This window comes from Sus scrofa, chromosome 1 (assembly GCF_054392235.1).
Source record: "Sus scrofa isolate SSC_HxYL_T2T_F1_AM1 chromosome 1, Sscrofa_HxYL_maternal_Yorkshire_Landrace_v2.0, whole genome shotgun sequence".
Classification (NCBI taxonomy): domain Eukaryota; kingdom Metazoa; phylum Chordata; class Mammalia; order Artiodactyla; family Suidae; genus Sus; species Sus scrofa.
This window is the reverse complement of record NC_139383.1, coordinates 7,425,155-7,445,150: the sequence shown is the minus strand read 5'-3', so window position 1 is coordinate 7,445,150 and position 19,996 is coordinate 7,425,155. Positions and strand designations below refer to the sequence as shown.

Genomic DNA, 19,996 nt, shown 5'->3' with positions numbered 1-19,996 from the left:
GTAATATTTTGTTGAGGATTTTTGCATTTATATTCCTCAAAGGTAATGGCCTGTAATACTCTTTTCTGGTCGTGTCTTTGATTTGGGTGCCAGGGCGATGGTGGCTTTGTAGAAGATCTTTGGGAGTTTTCCTTCTTCAGTTTTTGGGAAGAGTTTGGGAAGGATGTTGGGTAGGACTTACCTCTGAAGCCATCTGGTCCTGGACGTTTGTTTGTAGGGAGGTTTTTTGTTTGTTTGTTTGTTTTGTTTTTAATTACAGATTCTATTTCATTTCTAGTGTCAATCTGTTCAAATTATGCTTCTTCTTGATCCAGGTTTGGTGGGCTCTATGTTTCTAGAAACTGGTCCGTTTTTTCTGGGTTGTCAAATTCATTAGCATATATAACTGTTCATAGTATTCTGTCTTTTTTTTTTTTTTTTTTTTTTTGTATTTTGCATTATCACTTAAGATTTCTCCCTTTTCATTTTGTGTATTTCGGTTCTCTCTCTTTTCCTCTTGGTGAGCCTGGCCAGAGGTCAGTTTTGTCCTTTGGAACAAACAAACCAGCTCTTGCGTTTTAGATTTTTCTTTCTCTTTGTTCTAAAATTTCTAGTGTACTGATTTCCTCTCTGATCTTTATTACTTCCTTCCTTCTGCTGACCTTGAATCTTGTTTGTGCTACTCTTCGTAATTCTCTTAGGTGGTGGTAGGTCAGGTCGCTTGAGATTTACCGTCTTTTCGAGGAAGGCCTGTGTCGCGATGGACAGCAAGGGGAGATCTCCCAGACCGGGCCAGTGATAGATCTTTCTTCCCCACTGACAGGTGACTTAGAGAGTGCTCCAGTGCTGAGAACTTCCAGAGCCGACGGCTGCTTCTACGAGTTTGAGTGGTACACAGCCGCCGCGTGTGTGCTGTCCAGGACCGAGGGAGACAACTGCACGGTCTTTGATGCCCAGGCAGGTGTGTGTTCGAGCACCCTGTGGGGCAGCCTCACCTGCAAGTGCTTTTACCCGTTTTGTTTTGTTTTTAAACATTTTTCTGTCAGCATTTTAGGGGTAGCCTGCTTTAGAATTATATCAATATCATTTGACCAAAAACTCTGAAAAGCTGGGGGCTCGAGGCTTGCTTGAGATAGTGCAAAACCTTTCTTAGATGCAGCGTTCAGGTCGGCTTGCTGAATGCAGAGCCTGAGGAATGTGGAAAATAAGTCACGTTCGAGAAGGTTTTTCTCATGTGTTTCTAGGGAAGAAGCTCACCTTAGACGTGGCAAAGTCGTTGTGTCGTGGTCCCACTTTGAACACCCTGGCGGTTACTCGACCGCGACATCCGGGGTTGAGTAGGGTTTTAGGTTAACCAGCTAGAGAGGGGACGGTGGTGGCAGATCTGTCGCAGGGGGGGCGGGGGGCGGGGGTGCTAGTGACGGCAGTTCTGGAAGGTCACCTTCTCGCTGTCAGCCAGGCCTGGGGAGAAGCATCTCCTCGAGGCCGTGAGCTGAGGCTGCTCTGTTCGCTGTGGTCGGACTGACCTTGGCTGGTTTTTATTCTCACGTAGGGTTTTCTTTTGACTTGTCGCCTCTCACTAAGACAAATGGTGCCTACAAAGTTGAGACAGAGAAGTACGAGTTTTATATTAACGTGTGCGGCGCGGTGTCTGCGAGCGCCTGCCAGCCGGACTCGGGCGCCTGCCAGGTGTCGAAAAGGCAAGTAACGCTCTCCAGGTTCCCCTGGGTGTCTGGTGCCAACGAGTCGGTGTGTGGTCTGCAGACGTCTTTGCTTCCTGACGCGGAAACACTGCCACGGCCTGGGCCGAAACCCGGAGGAGAGGTTGGGGTTCAGCTGCCCAGAGAGGGCGCGGGACAGGCCCGGATTTCCACAGGGCCTCGCTTCCGGCTCTGTGCATGTGTTTCTCCTCTCCGTGTGCCCTTAGTTCAGATGAAGGGCATCGTGCCAGCGGCGCTGAGAGCAGATTTGGGTCCGGCGTCGGGGCTGGGGCTGCCCTCCTCCCTGCCACTGCCATCAGACTGGCCCTGGGTCCCGGGCACCCCTGCCCCTTGCACTGCCCGTTACCCTTCCTTCAGCATCACAGCGTCGCGGCACCGCAGAGCCTCTGGTCTCTGCATCTTTTCTCAGAGACGCTTATTCGTTTAGTGACAAGAAGTCTTGGAACCTGGGACGCAGTAACGCCAAGCTTTCCTACTACGACGGGATGATCCAGCTGAACTACCACGACGGCACGCCCTATAACAACGAGCGGCGGACTCCGCGAGCCACGCTCATCACCTTCCTCTGTGATCGGGATGCTGGAGTGGGCCTGCCTGAGTACCAGGTGGGAACCGCGCTGCGTGCGCGTCTACGCGGCCACAGGGGCGAAGAGGGAGACGCCTCCGTTTAAAGGTGGGGCAGGGAAGAAAGTGGTTACGATGGGGCTTGTGGCTTTGCTGGAGGGAAACGAGGTTCCCAGGCGGGTGACCTCGGAGCTGGGACGGTCCCTGGAAGTGAGTTGTCAGCTCGTCTGGCTCCCCAGGGCTTGCTCAGGAGCCCGTTGTGGGCCCTGTATGTAGAGGCAGAGCCTGTTAGTCCTGTTTTCTGGCCGGATCAGCCTCTCCTGTGATTTTATTAATCCTCGTAGACTTGCCTGGGGACACAGTGTTCATTTTCCGAGCTGAGGCTGCAGTGGACCGTCCCTTGATGGTGGCCCACGGCCCCTGTTGGTTTTGGAGCAGGACACAGAAACATCAAAACCACCCCTTTTTCCCACTTCACAGAGGCTAGATTTCCATCTTGGTCTGTGGCTGGGCGATCTTCCTATTAATAAAATGAACAGGCAGAGTAAAGGGACATCCCTGCAGTTTTCATTTGGAACAGCGGCCGTCTCTTTTGACCTTGTATTTCCCTTCTCTTCGCACCCCTCCCACGTCTGTCCTTGTCCGGCCATTAGGAAGAAGATAACTCTACCTACAACTTCCGGTGGTACACCAGCTACGCCTGCCCCGAGGAGCCGCTGGAGTGCGTGGTGACCGACCCGTCCACGCTGGAGCAGTACGACCTCTCCAGGTGAGGCGGGTCAGCCGGGCCCCGGTCCAGTTAGGGCTGAGGTCGACTGGGCCCTGCTGGTGAGCAGGTGACTGAGCTGATGACCAGGGTCAGCTCAGTTCTGGGTGCAGGACCAAGGTGGGATGTTTTAGACCAGAATGAACTCTAACGATGGCCCGGGAGTCCTGGCGAGGTCAAGCAGTCTTTGCCCAGCAAAGCAAGCCTGTCTTCAGCAGCATCATTTGAAAAGCCGCCCGGCGGTGCTGGGGCCTAGGGCAGTCCCAGCTCGGCGGTGGGCTGCCTTCCGTGGTGCCGTGAGTCCCACCAGGCCAGCTGCTATACGTTGAGGGGCGGGGTGTGTTTCTTTCTCTTTCTCTGGGTGCTTAGAAGTGAATCCTCGGGCAGAAACCTCTTAGCTTGCAAAGCTCACGTTTCGCTTGGACATTTCAGTCTTGCAAAATCTGAGGGCGGTCGTGGCGGGAACTGGTACGCCCTGGACAGCGCGGGCCCGCACAGCACGTGGAGGAAGTACTACATCAACGTGTGTCGGCCTCTGAACCCGGTGCCGGGCTGCGATCGGTACGCGTCCGCCTGCCAGATGAAGTATGAGAGCCACCAGGTGGGTCTGCCCCCCGCCCCATGTGACTTGGTGGTAGAGCTGGTTATTTCTGGGCTCCCAGGTCTGCGCAGGCCTGGCTGCTGACGGGAGGCCCTCTGAGGGGGAGGGGGCCTCAGTGGGATCATATCTGAGTCCCCTCCCCTCCATAGATGCGGTCATATTTGAGTCCTGGTTCAGATTTAAAATGTGAAAAAGCCTGGGTGTGGTGACCTCTGCTCACAGGACCCGGCGGAGGAGGTGTCTTTGAACAGCAGACATCTGTAAGGAAGAGCTAGTGCTTCCAAAAGCTTGGGCTTCTGAGTGATTAGGGGGACAGCTGCACGGCAGGATTGCTGTGCACACACTCGGTCCAGGCCTTCGCTCTGGCCAGGGTGCGAGCTGTGCACCGTCATTGGATGGAATGCAGGTGCCGCCGGAGCTCTGCTACGTGTGCTTGTGCTCCTCAGACACGGCACATCTTAAAATAAAGATGTATGTGTGCCGCTTTAAAAATAGAGCGGCAGGAATGCACTTTTCCTGGCGCCTGTTAGCCGGCAGCTGGAGGTCTTGTAAAGGAAGCTGGCGAGCGCCCTCTGGTGGTTAAGCGTGGAGGCGCCCGTGCACATTGGCGCGTGTGCTCTTTGTTGGAGCAACGGCCTCCAAGCCCGCTGGAGTCTGTGTTTGCCAGTTCGTCTATTCGCTGATGGTTATTTATAACCCTGGATGAGTCCTGGGGCGCTTTCACAGTCATTCACTTGTGCTCTAGTCTCAGCTCTGCCACCCAGATGGCCAGACGATGGAGGCGCGAGGGACGGGCCGGCAGTGTCAGAAGCTCCTGGCCAGAGGATGTGGTTTGAGTCCCGTCTCTGATGCCTGTCAGTCGCGTGGCCTCGGATAGGTCACTGCGCGTGTCTGAACCTTGTTTGCCCTTTTGTAAAGTGAAGAGAATAGACTCTACCAGGATTTTGAGGGTTTAAGGTCATAATTTATGGGAAATAAGTTGTCCCTTGGAATGGAGGGCAGGATAGGCTCCAGGGCCTGGCGGACACCATGTCCACAGCTGCTCGAGCCCGTCACCTGCAGTGTCCCCTTGGCACCCCCGCGCTTTATGTCCTCTCTGGACCACTCACAAAGCCTGAGACAGTGTCAGCGCCACGCCTCAGGCCCTGGAGGCAAATTCAAGTTTTGCTTTTTGGAACTTTTATGTCATTTCTTCCCCGAGCAGTTCGAGCTGAAGTTGGTTGCATCAGCAGAGGCAGAGCCCGTGGACGTGGAGGGCTGTGCTCCCCCCGCACGCAGGAAGGGTGGCTGCGCATTTGCTCATCTGTGGCGACAGCTGCGTGGACAATGCGCACCCACCGTGTCAGAAGGAAAGCGGTCTTCTCTTCATGGGGAAACCTCACAGACACCCGTGTTTGCAGGGTTCGTTTTCCGAAACCGTCTCCATCAGCAACTTGGGGGTCGCGAAGGCGGGCCCCGTGGTGGAGAACAGCGGCAGCCTCGTCCTGGAGTACGTGAACGGCTCCGCCTGCACCACCAGCGACGGGAGGCGGACCACCTACACCACCCGGATCCACCTCGTCTGCTCCAGGGGCAGCCTGGTAAGGAGGGCGCTCGCTGCTCGGCGCCCCGGACCTTGGTGGCTTCGTGTTCCTTTGAGTCTCTTCCCAGGGTGGGGGAGCTTGCTCTTCATCCTGCTTCAGGTCGGCATGTGGTATAAAAGCAGAGGCCAGGGGCCCGGCGGCGGTGGTGCTTTTGTGTCTGTTCTTTCTCAGGTTCAAGCCTGACCTCTTACTGCCGATTGGTGACACACCCGGTGTGTTGGTGTCCTGTAGACGCGAGTTTTTCTCTCTGGGTGACACAGACACCATCCTGCCCCTTCTTCGCTCTTGTGAGCTGGTGACCCAGGGTCCCTGCAGCACAGCGGGTCTTAGAGATGGTTTGGGCCAAACCTCAGAGTTCGCAGATGAGGAAACCAAGGCGCGTGCAGCTCGGCCGTGGGCGAAGAACAATGGGGGAGGCGCGTGTGACGTGCTGGCGAAGCAGGCGTGCAAGGCGAGGGCTGGGAAGTGGAAGGGGGTTGCGCGTGGGCCCCGGTTCCCTGCGCCAGGGCAGCCCAGAAGAGAGAGCCAGAAAGAACTGGTTTAAAAAGAACGTGGCTGAAGCTTTACAACCGAAGATCGACCCCTTGGCCGTCCTGCGGCGCACGCTGAGCGGCATGGGGCCTGTGGACCCGTGTCGAGCTCCCATTCCCAGTATCCACTTCCAGAACTTTGTTATTCTGCCCTGATTGCCTTCTTTACCTGAAGGTTGACATTTATCCCTGGGTCATGTGTGTTTTGAATAATCGCCAAACTCCTCGAGGCCCAGAGCGGGGATAATGGAGTTCATGTTTATTATCAGATTATTTCCGAGGTCTGTCCCACGCCCTCTCCCTCCGCTGACGTGGGCTGGCGGGGGTCGGGGCGCAGGGGCTGGTCACTTATATCCTAGTCAGTCGAAGACGCCAAGTTCTCTCTGCCCTTTGCCGGCACATGGGTTTTTCCCAAGCGATAAGGTCTTTGGAGCCCAAGAAGGTGGCGCTGCCAAGGAAGGAAGACGTGAGCTGGCTGAGCGGGGCCTGGGCTGTGTAGGCACGGGCCCCACCAGGGAGACGTGAGCACAGGCTGCGCTCAGCCCCGGCGGGGTGTCCCGGGACGGAGTCCTGGCCCCTTGGGCCCGTCTCTGCGTCCCCTGCCTGGGCCTTGCCCGCCCTCTGCCCCCTCTGGTGTTGCCTTGCTGTGGAGGCACTGGGCAGTTCCCGAAGTTCCCGCATTTACTCTGCTTTCCTGCGACATCCTCTGGATGGGGACCTGCAGTTTTCAGGGTGACTTCACGTCGTTGCCGTGTCTCTTGGGGTTGGCCCAGAGCCTGGCCCGTTTCGTGGGTTCAGGGAGCATGGAGTGAAGGGAGGTTTCCCCCACCCCCACCCCTAGCCCATCTGCAGTCCGGGAACTTGGCACAACCACATTGTGAGGCTGAAGCGATGGCATTTCCTGTTGGTGACGCTGTGGCCGAGAGGGTGGGAGGCTTCCAGATCGGAGGGCACTGGGTGGGTGAGCTGTGAGTGACAGTCATTTCCTGTGCCTGTGCTGTGCATCTGGGCAGGTGTCTCGGCTTCTCTGTTTCCTCATCTGCACACAGAATGCAGCCGAGAAGTGCTGACTGCTCCCTCTTGCTTGTCTGGAGACCCCAACACCCTCCCCGTGAACCGCCATTGCCCGTGGTGGAGGCGGTGCCTTCACGGAAGCTCATGTGGCACAAGCATGGGCATTTTTTTCTCGACACCCCAGTTATATTGACACCCCACTCTGAGAAGTGCACAGACTGGAAGTGACCACCAGCTGAGCGTCCACAGATCGAACACACCCGTGTAACTAGACCCACATCCAGGAGCCGAGTTAGGGGCAGCGCCCGTGGGCCGCCTGGCACCCCTTCCTGATCACTTCTCCACCTCTGTCCCCTCCCCCCCCCGCCCCCGTGTCAGCTCTGCCTCTTCGTATGTGGCTGAGGTCTCGGGCCCTGTGGCCTTTGCGCCGGGCCCGTGTGTTCTGCACGCCGGGTGGAGGACGGGTTTCTAAAGCATGGACCTGGACTCCCACTGCAGCTGTGCACGGCGGGCACGACCTCAGGCCGGTTTAACAGCATCGCAGCACGCAGCTCACTGGGGCTTAGGGTCGGATGCGGCACGCCGAGCCCTGGCTCAGTGGCCCTTCGCCGTCTAGCATCAGGCTGCTGTTCTTTCGGTGGGAACGGGTCCGTTTTCTCACACTGACTGTTATCCTGGGCTTCCCTCCAGAATACCCACCCCATATTTTCGCTCAGCTGGGAGTGTGTGGTCAGCTTCCTGTGGAACACGGAGGCCGCCTGTCCTGTCCGGGTGACCACGGACACAGACCAGGTGCGTGTGCCCCCGGGTGCCCCACGCAGGAGCCCCCGCCCGCAGCCGCCTCGCGCGTCTCCATCTCCCCCGCGTCCCTTGCCCCCACCCCACCGCCAGGTCCGGGATGAGCACCCGGACCTGGGCTGTCACTCCCCGAGGGCGTAGGATCCCGCCTCTGCTCCCACGCGCTCCTCCTTCAGCGTGGCCGTGGCTCCGGGGGCCCGTAAGACACCACTCAAGGCCTGCAATGCGCCAGTGCCCTGTCCTCGGGGCTGCAGCCGTCTGTCCTGCCGTGCTGGCGTCTCCGGAACAGAGTCCTGGGTTCCAGTCGGAAGCTCAGGGCTCCCCCGATCCCAGCCGCCCGCCCGCCCGCCACTGGGCTCAGCGCGCTCCTTGGCCTTGGCCGCGGCCCGAGCGCTGCCCTGGGGCGAGCCTCGCCTGAGCATCGTGGCGGGAGCTGCTCGGGGTGCCGGCTCCGCGCTCCCCAGGCACGGCCTGTTTGCCCAGCGCTGGCTCTTTTTCTATTCAATGATGGATGGGCTTCCCCTCACCCCAAGTCTCCTGTCAGGCGGCAGAGCCCGCTCGCCCAGAGGAGTGTCCTTGGCCGGGACCCTGTGCCCGCCGTGCTTTCCCAGGCTGTGGCCGCCGCTCCGTTTCCTGCATGTGGCAGACAGGACAGAAAAATGACACGGGCGCTGGGCATGGGGGAGGGGGGGAGCCTCGTTCTCCCTCCCAGCAGCGGGGAGGGAGCTGGTTGGGCGGGTCTCCTGGGCTCCCGCTCCCCGGGGGCTCAGCAGTGTCCCCGTCAGGTACGTGGAACAGCCGTGGAGCTCAGGTAAGGTGTCTGAGCTGGGCCCCCGCTGGCTCTGAGCACAGGGCTGCTTCTCTGCCGGGGCTGAGAGCCCTGCAGTCACACGGGCAGGTGTGGGAGGCACTGTCCGTGCCACGTTGTCACAGCCTTGGTTAGAGAGTGTCTGCCCCTTTTGTTCCCGCAGGCCTGCTCCATCCGGGACCCCAACAGCGGCTACGTGTTTGATCTGAACCCACTCAACCGTTCCCAGGGATACGTGCTCACAGGCATCGGGAAGACCTTTGTGGTAAGGCGGGCGGGAGCGGCTCTGACGGGAGGAGAGGATGCGTCCGAGTCCCCTGCGGCTGGGCACGGGGGGGGCGAGTGGCAGCTCTCAGCCAGGCGGAGACAGGGAAGCCCAGGTGTGAGGGGAAGTGAGATGAAACCGTCCTCCCTCCGGGAACGGTGCAGACGAGAGAGTCATTCTTCAGAAGGTGGGCCGTTCCTGGCGTGTGGCCGTGTGGCCAGAGCCGTGCCCTGGGCCAGCAGCCTGTCGGACGTTCCGTCTCCTGGGTGGGCTCAGCCGTCTGTTTCCACAAGGCCCCGGGCAGTTCAGGTGCCCGCTGGCCTCTAGTCCAGAGGAAGCGGTGACAGTCCCTCAGGAGGCGCCCTGGGGGGGCTCTGGAGTCTTCTGACAGCGGTGAGTCACGGAGGCCGCGCTGTCACCAAGCGAGCGCTGCTGGAGAGAGAGGAGAGAGGCCTCTTCGAAGCCCCTGCTCGGTTTAACGTCTTCGGGCAGCGGGAGGCCGGGGTGAGAAGGTCCCGTTCCAGGTGGCTGCGGCGGGGCCCCGCACACGCGGAGGGCAGCCTGCGTGCTCTGGGGCCAGGTGCGGGGCCAGCCCACCGGCCTGCCCCTCCCTCCTCCGCCCCTCAACAAGAGCCACGCTAGGGTTTGGGTTATATGAGGCTCTACTGGCTGACAGCTTATCTGGCCCTCTGTGGGAATGTGGGAGGCAGACAGGAACCTCGTCGAGCCCTTTAGGGAACATTCCAGAAGGGGTGACCCCGTAGAGGACATGCTGGAAGCAGGTCCCTGCCTGTGCAGGGTGGGGGCGGCAGGAGGTCGAAGGTGCGGGACAGACCGTGGATGGGAGGTAGACATGGGGCTGATTGGTAGGCTTCGCGACTCCTGGGAGACAGGGCGTAGCTCTCACGCTGCGAAGAAGGCGTGACACCACCACCTACCCCCTGACGACCTGGCATCGCATCCTTGCCACCCAGCTGTGCTGGGCTCAGCCGCCCCTCCATACTCCTGGGGCCCCCGTGCTCCCAAAGTGGCTGAGTGAGGCATCTTTAAGGTGCCCGAACGCCCCCGATTGGAGGGGCCCGAGGACCGGGGCAGCCAGGCTGCTCTGGGTCCTGTTGTTGATTTCCAGGCAGGGCCGCAGAAGAAGAAAGGGGAACTTCCCTGCGTCAGATTTCTGTAACCACGCAGCCCGCGTGGCCACAGGGCACCTGCCTGGGCTGTGGTCTTTGCTGGCCATTTCTTAAGTCGGAAGCTTTGGTTTTCAGAAAAGCGCTTTCTATGTATAGATGTTAATTTTGTATTAAGGAACTTTGTATCTAGGAACGCTTACCCGTCAGGGCGAAGTCTTTCTTTCCCATGTTTCCTATCGAGGGGCATGTTCCGCTTCATTATATCAACTATTGCACTTAAATGCAGGGGTAGCAACGTCTTGAAGAGACACAGGAGTGTCATGTTTTATTTGCTTATAATTAACGTGACTTCACGTATGGACATGTGTTCTAGGGTCATTAGAAGTCCTGCAGAATCCCAGCTACGTGTGTCCCTCCTGTTATAGCTGCTCCTTCATCCTGTGCAGTGTCTCGTGCACTTAAGAGATAATAACTCAGAGGCAAGGCACGGGCAGTGCCGTTTGCACTTGCATTTTTGCACACCGTATCAGCTTTAGGATTTAACTGCCCCCAGGTGGAAAGTCAGTCACTTGAAGCACGAAGCGCAACTGTGGAGCCTGGCGGGGTGTGGGTTGCTTGGCCCTGTTCGCGGAGGGTCTCACAGCCCAAGTCAGTGCACGGTTCTCGCTGTCTGGCCTGCAGTTTAACGTGTGCGGTACGATGCCCATCTGCGGGACCCTGGATGGAAAGCTGGCTTCGGGCTGCGAGGCGGAAACCGAGACGAAAGAGCTGAAGAATCTGAGGCCGGGCAGGCTGGTGGGGCTGGAGAAGATCCTCCAGTTGTCCCCCGAGGGCTTCATAACTCTGACCTACACAGGGCTTCCCTCCCACCCCAAAGGTGAGCCCAGATCCCTCTTGTTTCTGCAGCTGACGAGCGTCCCGGCGGCTCTGTGTGTCCATCTGTAGGCCCTCTGAGCACGCGACTGAGCACCTATAGACTCTGAGTCCTGGGCGCCCTCCCGCCTCTGGGCTGCACATGCATGGCGTCTGTGGGGTTCTCCCAGGCCCCTGGGGGATCCCGCACCCATAGGATCACAAGGTTCTGTCCACCCCCGTGTCCCAGGCATCCTCCAGCAGCACCTGCAGCGGCTCTTCGGACAGGGCTTTCACTCGGCCTTTATCTTATGTTTTCAGGATTAAAAAGGCAGCAAGGGAGACGTTACTTTTTTCCCCCTAAGTTTCTTTCTTTTCTCCAGTTCTTCCACTCAGTCTTTTATTTTTATTTTTTTTCATTTAGATTTTTTTTTTTAGGGCCACGCCCGCGGCATAAGGAAGTTCCCAGGCTAGGGGTTGAATTGGAGTTGCGGCTGCTGGTCTACACCACAGCCACAGCAACACGGGATCCAAGCTGTGTCTGTTTCCTACACCACAGCTCATGGCAATGCTGGATCCTTAACCCACTGAGGGAGGCCAGGGATGGAACCTGCATCCTCATGGATCCTAGTCGGGTTCCTTACTGCTCAGCCACAACAGGGACTCCTGTTAAATCTTGAAAGCCAGTCTTGCTGTCTTCAGTTGGTTCACATTTCTGCTCCTTAACTTCCAGGACAGAAAGCCTGGGTCTGGGGGCTGCTGTCTGATCTCTGAAGGGTTATCCTAGAAAGGGAGTTAGTCTTGTTCTGTATCATTTGTCAGAGGAATTGGACCACAGACAGAGATACTTTTAGTTGCTCAGAGGAGAACTTCGTGGTAGAGCGGGGAGAGTGGCAGTCAGTCCTTTGCTTTACAGCTGGAAAGTACTGCAGCTCTGGGTCAGAAGAGGCAGCTGCCCCCTCACCTCGGTATCCAAAAAGCAACATGCTTCTTTCTTGTTTATCATTCTTCTGCTCTCCAATTCCAGAGTACCGCTTATAAATGTGGGTTAGGCATTTCTATGTATTTTTTTTGCCCTAATTTGGAAAGTAACCCTCTGTCTGCTGCATGGTTATGGGTGTGGTTGTGTGGCTGACAGCTGCTGGCATTTGTTCTGCTGTGTTTGAACCCAGGGGCGCAGCCCATGAATAATCAGCTCTTAGAGCTGTGCTACCCCAGGCTTGTTTCTTACCCTCTCTTTGCTTTGTGGTCCTCCTGTATTAGCCAGACATCTTGTGGACCACGGGGCCGGTTACCGTGTTGTTGGCTTTGGGGTTCTTCCCTCCATGCAGCCTCTTGTCCCACTGTGGGCCCCTCACTCAGGAGCCCCCCCCCCCCCGTGCCTCCCCCCCGCACACACCCAGCTGTGTTCAGCTCGGTGCGAGGTTTTAAGGGTTCGACCTGACCCCGATGGGCCCAGGCTGGAAGCCTGCCTTCCCCAGTGGCTGCGGGACAGCTGCCGCTTCTCTGACGGGGTCACCTCCATCTTGCTCACTCACGTCCCTTGACCTCCCCTGCTTCAGGAGCCGTGAGGGCGCACCCCTGGCCCCCGTCCCCACCTGAGCGCTCCCACCCAAGCGCTCGTCCTTGCCGCTCCCTCTGCCCGCAGTGCCCTTCCCTCCGATGGCCAGGCTCGTCCTTTCTTCTCTTCTTTTCAGGGAGGGGCTCGGGTGTCACCTTCTCAGTGAGCCCTGCCAGCCCCATTCGAAACCGTCACACCCGGTCCCCGCCACCCACGGGGCTTCTCAGGTCCCATCCCAGCTGTGTTTTTCTTTGTTTCCGCCTGGCACGCATTGGGCTGCCTTTCGTCTGCCTGCTGTTGGGGTGCCGGACCGGAATGTCAGCTCCGAGGGGGCAGGCATTCCCTCTGTTGCGCTCGTGGGTGCAGCAGGAACTTAGTGTCGTTGTCTAGGCCCCGAAAGGAAAGTGGCGGCGGTTCCTGCTTTTTGGCTGGATAAACGGATGTGGCATTTGTGTGCTTTCTGCAGTAGAAGAGCGCCAAGACACGGGTTCACGGTGGAAACCGTAGGTCACTCACAGTGTAAACACGTGGCCACTGTAGTTCAATCAGGTCCCTGCAGCAGACGTGGCCTTGCAGTGCGGTGTCGCCCATGTGCCCCGTGGCACCGTGGTTGCCGCTGTTCCTCACAGCCTGGCCTTCTTACTCCCAGGGCCGGCTGACGCTTTCATCATCCGCTTCGTTTGCAATGGCGACCTTTACCCAGGGGTCCCCAAGTTCCTGCACCGAGACATCGACTCTCGCCTGGGGATCTGGAACACTTTCTTTGACTTTGAAACCGCGCTGGCCTGTGTGCCTTCTCCAGTGGATTGCCTAGTCACCGGTGAGCCGGGCAGAGTGTGTCTGTGCCTGGGAGTGAGTGTGTGTGTGTACGTTTGCGTGTGTGTGGTGTGTGTGTGTGACGTTTTACAGGCAGCATGACATTTGTGTTACATACTTTCCTTGAATGATGCCTAGAGTTCTAAGGTTTCTCTCCGAGAGAATCTGGGTGTGTAGCGAAGGGTTTGAAGCTCTATTTGGGGATCAGAAGCTGCCTGACAACAGAGAAGAGAGCCAGGGGAGAAGAAAATCAGACACGCTGTCAGAGCTTCTCACCAGGGGGAGAGGAAAGAGGGGCCAGCGCTCGCTCTGTAAGGTGGACCTGACACCGAGCGGGGGCCAGGGGAGCTCGTTCTTGGCGGAGCCCCCTCTGCCACCCCCGGGGCTCGGGCATGGACGGCCGGTGTACGTTTCTGTAGGAAAAGCTGCTGGGCTTCCCGTGGGTTCCCTCCTTTCTCTGTTGCGAGTGTTAACTTGGTGCATCCTTGGTCCTCGGGGTTGGAAGGTGGCGCCCGGAGCTACCAGGAAGGCAGGGGTTGCCAGCGTTGCCCTGTGTTTCAGACCCCGAGGGGAATGAGTACGATCTGAGCGGCCTAAGCAGAGTCAAGAAGCCCTGGACTGCGGTGGACACCACCAGCGATGGCAAAAAGAGAACCTTCTACCTGAGTGTCTGCAACCCCCTGCCGTACATTCCCGGCTGCCACGGTGAGCGAGGAGCCTCGGACCCGGGTTCGCCCTGCCCTCCCTCCGGCCCCCCCTCAACGGCTCTCCCGGCCCTTCCAGGCAGCATGGTGGGGTCCTGCCTGGTGTCGGAAGACAAGAGCCTGAACCTGGGCGTCGTGCAGGTCAGTCCTCAGGTCGCCGCCAACGGCTCCCTGAGCGTCGTCTACGTCAACGGCGACACGTGCAAGGACCAGCGCTACTCCACGCGGGTCATCCTCGAGTGCGCCCACACCACGGTGCGTGTTTGCCGCCCCTTCGGTCTCTCTGACTCAGCACCGGCCTGGCTGCCTTTTCACGGGTGTAGACCACCGAGAGGGTGCCACTGGCGCGTGCCGTTACCCCGGTCCGATGCGTTTAATACGGGCTCTGTGCTTTGCTCCCGGGGGTCGGCAGTTGGGTGTTCCGGCTCCCATTGGATGGGTTTTTTTCTTTTTTAATAAAAGAGGACACAGCACGCTGTCGGTTTGCGTTGCAGGGGTCCCCGACGTTCCAGCTTCTGGACGACTGCGAGTACGTGTTTGTCTGGAGAACGGTGGAAGCCTGTCCCGTGGTCCGTGTGGAAGGTGAGGCCTGGGCCTGCTCACGAGCGGCTGTAAGGAGTCGGGGGGGGCTCATGTCCCAGCGTCTTAGACGTGGGGCCTGTGCGCAGCTCCGATGCCTCTCGGGGGACGGGAGCTTCTTGCCCCTGAGCGTTTTCCCCGCACTTCGCTGCGCGCTTCACCGGCGGCGTTTCCAAGCCCACGCAGACTGATGAGCTGTTGGGCGTCTCACCCTGGAGAACGTGAAGGAGGGGCTTTGTTTCGTCTCTTTAAAGGGATCTTCGTTCAGTGACCTGAGTTTGCCTAGAAGGCCGTTTGCCAGGCGGTCTGTCTCACGTCTGCCAACCAAAGGAGAGAAGGTGGCGGGGCGGGTGGCGCCTCTCCTGAGACGGTGCTCAGCTGGAGGTCACGCAGCCTCTGCCCGGAAGCGAGCATGCGTGTAACTGCCCCCCTCCCTGTGTTCTCGAAGGGGACAACTGCTCGGTGAAGGACCCGCGGCACGGCAACTTGTATGACCTCAAGCCTCTCGCCCTCAACGACACCGTGGTGAGCGCCGGCGAATACACCTATTACTTCCGGGTCTGTGGGAAGCTGTCCTCGGACGTCTGCCCCACCAGCGACAGGTCCAAGGTCATCTCGTCATGTCAGGAGAAGCGCGGACCCCAGGGCTTTCAGAAAGTGGCAGGTACTATGGGTGTTTCTTCTTTTTGCAAAGGATGAAATTACATTTGTAAAGAGTTCTTGTTGTGGTTCAGCAGTTAACGAACCTGACTAGCATCCGTGAGGCTGCAGGTTCGATCCCTGGCCTCGCTCAGTGGGTTGAGGATCTGGCACTGCCGTGAGCTGTGGTGTAGGTCCCAGATGCGGCTCAGATCGTGCATTGCTATGGCTGTGGTGTAGGCCGGCAGCTACAGCTCCAGTTTGACCCCGAGCCTGGGAACCTCCATGTGCTGCAGGTGCGGCCCTAAAGAGACCAAAAAAAAAAAAAGAAAAAGAAAAATTGTATTTGTACGATGATTGAGGGTGTGGAGATGATAACTTTCAGGAGCAGGAGGAAAGGCTGCTGAGGTCTGGTGAGACAGCGTATTAGAGATGTTTCTGATTCCACTTGATTTTTGTCACCAGGACACAAACTGACAAGTGGTGCAACAGCTCGTTTCATTTTTATTTACCAAAGCCAGTTACTGAGTCTAGGATCATATTTCTTCTTTTTCTTCCAATTTTGGGACCTGCCGGACTACGAGTGGGTGTTCCGAGGCAGTACTTTCTAGAGCTAAGGCAAAGGGGACACATTTCGTGTAGGGCAGGCTGTGGTCATTGTTGTGCCTCACAGCTGGGTAAGCAGCGATGAATGCAAGGACTTTTATAAAAGGACTGAAGTAGCTGGCCGGTGGGGGTGGGCAGCCCTGGGGGGCTGTGCCCACTGCAGGGCACCGTCTTGGCTCGCCAGGCTGAGGCGTGTCTGCATAGGTCATCCATCCCGTGCTTGGTCTGTAAGGTGGCAGGCTTGTGCGAGAGGAGGCCTGGTTTTACTCCTCTGCGGTGTAATGTGCCAGGGAGCCGGTGGTCCAGAGCCTGCGGGGCAGCCGTGCTGGGTTTTGCAAGTGTTTGGTTGGGGGCCAGGCCGCGACACGGCTGTGTGGACCGGCCTGGCAGCCTGGGGCCTTCCTGAACCCCTCTTGCTGAACCTGCCGCTTCCGGCACAGGCCTCCTTACGCAGAAGCTGACCTATGAGAACGGGGTGTTGAAGATGAACTACACCGGCGGGGACACCTGCCACAAGGTGTACCAGCGCTCCACCACCATCTTCTTCTACTGCGACCGCAGCACGCAGGCGGTGAGTGCCGTGGGCCCGCCTCCGCCTGGCTCTGCAGCTTTGTCTTTATAAAACGAACCTGCTCTGCTGGCTCCTGAAATCTCCCGGTTAATGTCGTTGAAAGACGGACGTCGTTGGTAGAACACACGTCCAGCCCTTGCTCAGGTCGCCTGGAGGTTAACGACCAGGCCCGTGCCTTGCTACCCGCATCCTTAACATGCACGCCAGTCGCAGTTTCCTGGCTCACACACCTGTCTCTCACCTTCCGCAGCCGGTGTTTCTGCAGGAGACCTCGGACTGCTCTTACCTGTTCGAGTGGCGCACGCAGTACGCCTGCCCGCCTTTCGACCTGACCGAGTGCTCCTTCAAGTAAGTCCATGCAGGTGTTGACACCTGGGCGGACAGATTTTCCTGGTAATAGTTTGCTTTACTAGTTAGTGGCCCGGGGGACGGGGGATTAGACGAGTAAGGGGGTTTCTCTGAGCCTTAGTGTCTGGGGAGTAACGGGGGCGTTGGGTTAGGGTAACTACCGAAGCCTTCCCGATTTGGAGGTTCTTTGATCATTTCGTGTTAAGGTACAGAGAAGTGATTGGAGTTGAAACAGGAAGGCACGCGTACGCGTGACTCACAGGTGTGGGTGGGTTAGAGTGACCAGCATGTCGCCTGGCCCTCCCAGATGCTGCCTCTGTCGGGGGCGGGGGTGGGGGGAGGGTGCGTGGGAAGGGTGATGGGCCGGGGCTGGAGGGAGCACCAGGGGGTGACAGGCAGCCTGCAGTCTCCCGGCGGCTGTCCTGGTTCTTCTGTTACCTGTGGCTCAGGTAGGCTCCTGAAATCAGGTGATCGGCAGCTGCTGCGATGCGGTGCGGTGCGGTGCGTGTCTTCGTTGCGTGTGGATTTCAGTAGGGTCGCCCTCGGAGTTCGTATAGAATGGACGTTGGGCTCCGGCCCCGGAGACTTCTCCTTCGTGGGTCTACAGTATCGTTCTGCACGTTTAAGGGACACGCGGAGGTTTCTGCTGTGTGGGGACCCAGCCTGCAGAGAATCACTGAGTCACAGCATGAGTCATTTCCATGTTTTCTTCGAGGCGTTACCCTGTTGTGCGATGTCCTTTTGTTCAGGGAGAGTAGTCATTTTGAAGTGTTAGTAGCACGTGGGGATGGCGTGCATTGCATAAGTTATGCTTAGCATGTGTAAATCGTCGTGTAAGTTTTGTAATGTTACCTCTTCCAGTTAATGTTTCAGAAGCATTTTCATGTGGGACTAATTGCCTCTCGTTTTCAGTGAATGTGAGCGGACCTGCCGAGGGGGCGTCTCTGATTTACTTAGAGCGCTTCTCCCTGCTCCCGCTCACACCGTCGTTGACACTGTTTTTGGCATTTGTGTAAAAGAGTATGTCTTTTTTTTGTTGTTTTTTGTTTTTTTTTTTGTCTTTTCGTCTTTTCTAGGGCTGCACCTGCAGCATATGAAGGTTCCCAGGCTAGGGGTCGAATCAGAGCTGTAGCCACCAGCCTACCCCACAGCCACAGCAATGTCAGATCCGAGTCATGTCTGCAACCTACACCACAGCTCACGGCAGCGCCAGATCCTTAACCCACAGAGCGAGGCCAGGGATTGCACCTGCAACCTCATGGTTCCTAGTCGGATTCATTAACCACTGCACCACGAGGGGAACTCCAAGAGGAGGATTTTGATAGTCTTTATAGGTAAAGCTTTATTCATAGATGTTTTTAATGCCAGGTTTTTAAAAACTAGGATGAATAAGGTCAAAAACAATTGAAGAATCCATGGAAATGAAAGCTTAGGCAGGCACACTGTGAAAATGCCTGAGGGCAGTGTTCTCTCCCCGAGCCTCATCCCACTTCTTACTGTGTCTTCTGTAGTTCTGTCTGGAGCCTTCCATGGCTCTAAATGATGAATACTGTGCTTGTCCACCTCAAAGGCTATCAGTTGACTCTGTCTTCAAGCCTCAGGAATGTAATTCACATGCGCTAGTCTCCTTTCCTCTCTGCCCTGCCCTGCTTTGGATAGCTCTGTCTCTCTCCCCTCTGTCGGCCACCTTTAGACTATCAGGTCATTCACTTAAGCTCTGTTTCTTGTTTCATCACCTTTAGACTGCCATTGTGTGAGGTGAGGGCTTCAGGTGCTTCTTCCCCTTTGCTGCTCCTTTTCCCCTTGCTGCCCCTCCCTCCTCTGCTGCCCCTCCCCCCTCTGCTGCCTCTCCCCCCTCTGCTGCTCTTCCTCCCCCTGCTGCTGCTCCTCCCCCTCGACCTGTCCTCCTCCTTTGTGTCCTGGTGTATTTTTCAGTGTTTCGAAATGTATATCCTGTTGGGTGACTCTAACGGTCTTGCCTATAAAATAGGGTGATTCCAAAGAATTGAAAGCGAGTCAGCAGCACTTAGCGGTATTGCATCAGCATCATTTGTTGCAGAATCAGAGGTCTGATTGGATGAGCAGAGAAATGGCACGCTCCTGTGTCTCTCAGCCTGCTCTTACCAAAGGAAGACAGGCTGTAGGTTCAGGTCAGAAGATCCGCATTCCTGCTGTTTCTTAAGTTGCTCCCCAAATTATCCTGCATTTAGTTTGCTTAGCATTTGGCACATAGCTGCTTTGCTTCTGAACCCTGGCATACGTCTTGCTTTTCCCTTTTATTCTTGGCAGAGTGATGCTTTTCCGTTGTGCCCCAGACTCTCCGGGTCTCCATGACGCTGGGCCTGAGGATAATCACCTTTCTCAGGAAGCTCTCACTTCAGATTTGGGCCGAGTGTTTGCTTGTCTTGGATCAGAACTCGATCTGGGATCCCTCCTGCCGTGGATCCAGGGCTTCTTGGTTTGTGTGTCCTTGGCTTTGGATTCCCTTCTTGCTTTGTTAGGGCGGCCTCGTGTGCTTCAGGGACACTGGCTGGGCCAGAACCGTGTGTGGTCTGAAAATGCCGTGTCTTCCTCTCAAATCGGATTAGCCGGGAATAGGATTATGCATTCCAGTTAATTTAGTTTGTTTCCCCTTCATTTTGAAGGCATTGTCCCATTTTCTACAAGAACCCCTTATGCTTGATGAAAAAGTTTGTTGTTGAGCTTTTGTCTTTGTTTTTTCACTCCATCCTGGCATATCTTCTGAACTTTTAAAAAAATCAGCTATCCTTTTGGAGATTTTTAATATGAATTTCAAATAAGTTCTTCTAGTCATCTTTGCGGATACTAATTATAATTTTTTGGTTTTCTTTTTAAAAAAAAATCCTGCTGTGCAGTCTCTGAAATACATATAACCATCTATTTTTGATTTAAGGGAAAGCTCATCAGTAGCTCGCTTTTCTTCTCTAACTTCTTGTAATCCTATCTTAAGCTTTCCTATTCTGTCCACCACATCTTTTTTTTTTTTTTTTAAATGATTTTTGTTTTTTCCATCATAGTTGGTTTACAGTGTTGTGTCAGTTTCTACCGTGCGGCAAGGTGACCCCGTCACACATATTTGTATACATTCTTTTTCCTCACGTTATCTTGCTTTATCCTAAGGGACTAGGTATAGTTCCCGGTGCTACACAGCAGGACACTGTGTCTTCTGAATGTCTTTTTCAGCAGTTCCTATTGGGTATTTTCTTTCCTTAGACCTATTTCCTATCTACCAATTCCCTCAGCAGCTGGTTTCACGTGCTGTTTTGGCTGTTGGTTGTCTCTCACACATGTTCTCTGTCTCACCTTCCTACGTGGTACCACCTCATGTCCTGTCTCATCTCGGCCCCACCGTGTCACTCCGCATGTTTGTTTTGCTCCAGCCACGCAGGGCTCCTCGCTTTCCGCAGGACGCCCGGCGCTCTCTGAGCCTCAGGCCCTTGGCTCATGCTGCTCCCTCTGCCCAGCGCGTACGTTCCTGGCCCCGGCCGGCTGGCTCTTTGGGTCCCTCCGAGGGTGTTCAGAGGGGCGTCCTCGGGAAGG

General features: G+C 56.6%; 1 protein-coding gene across 1 annotated transcript in view; it reads left to right on the top strand.

Annotated features, from left to right (window-relative positions):
• Positions 1-19,996, top strand: part of IGF2R (insulin like growth factor 2 receptor) — a 103,038-nt gene that overhangs the window by 55,783 nt on the left and 27,259 nt on the right. The window contains 16 exon segments of the mRNA NM_001244473.1: positions 803-940; positions 1,532-1,679; positions 2,128-2,305; positions 2,918-3,033; positions 3,463-3,631; positions 5,032-5,211; positions 7,449-7,550; positions 8,528-8,629; positions 10,441-10,636; positions 12,822-12,992; positions 13,550-13,693; positions 13,772-13,947; positions 14,187-14,274; positions 14,720-14,935; positions 15,957-16,087; positions 16,338-16,435. Of these exon segments, the coding sequence (NP_001231402.1) occupies positions 803-940; positions 1,532-1,679; positions 2,128-2,305; positions 2,918-3,033; positions 3,463-3,631; positions 5,032-5,211; positions 7,449-7,550; positions 8,528-8,629; positions 10,441-10,636; positions 12,822-12,992; positions 13,550-13,693; positions 13,772-13,947; positions 14,187-14,274; positions 14,720-14,935; positions 15,957-16,087; positions 16,338-16,435 (2,353 nt within the window).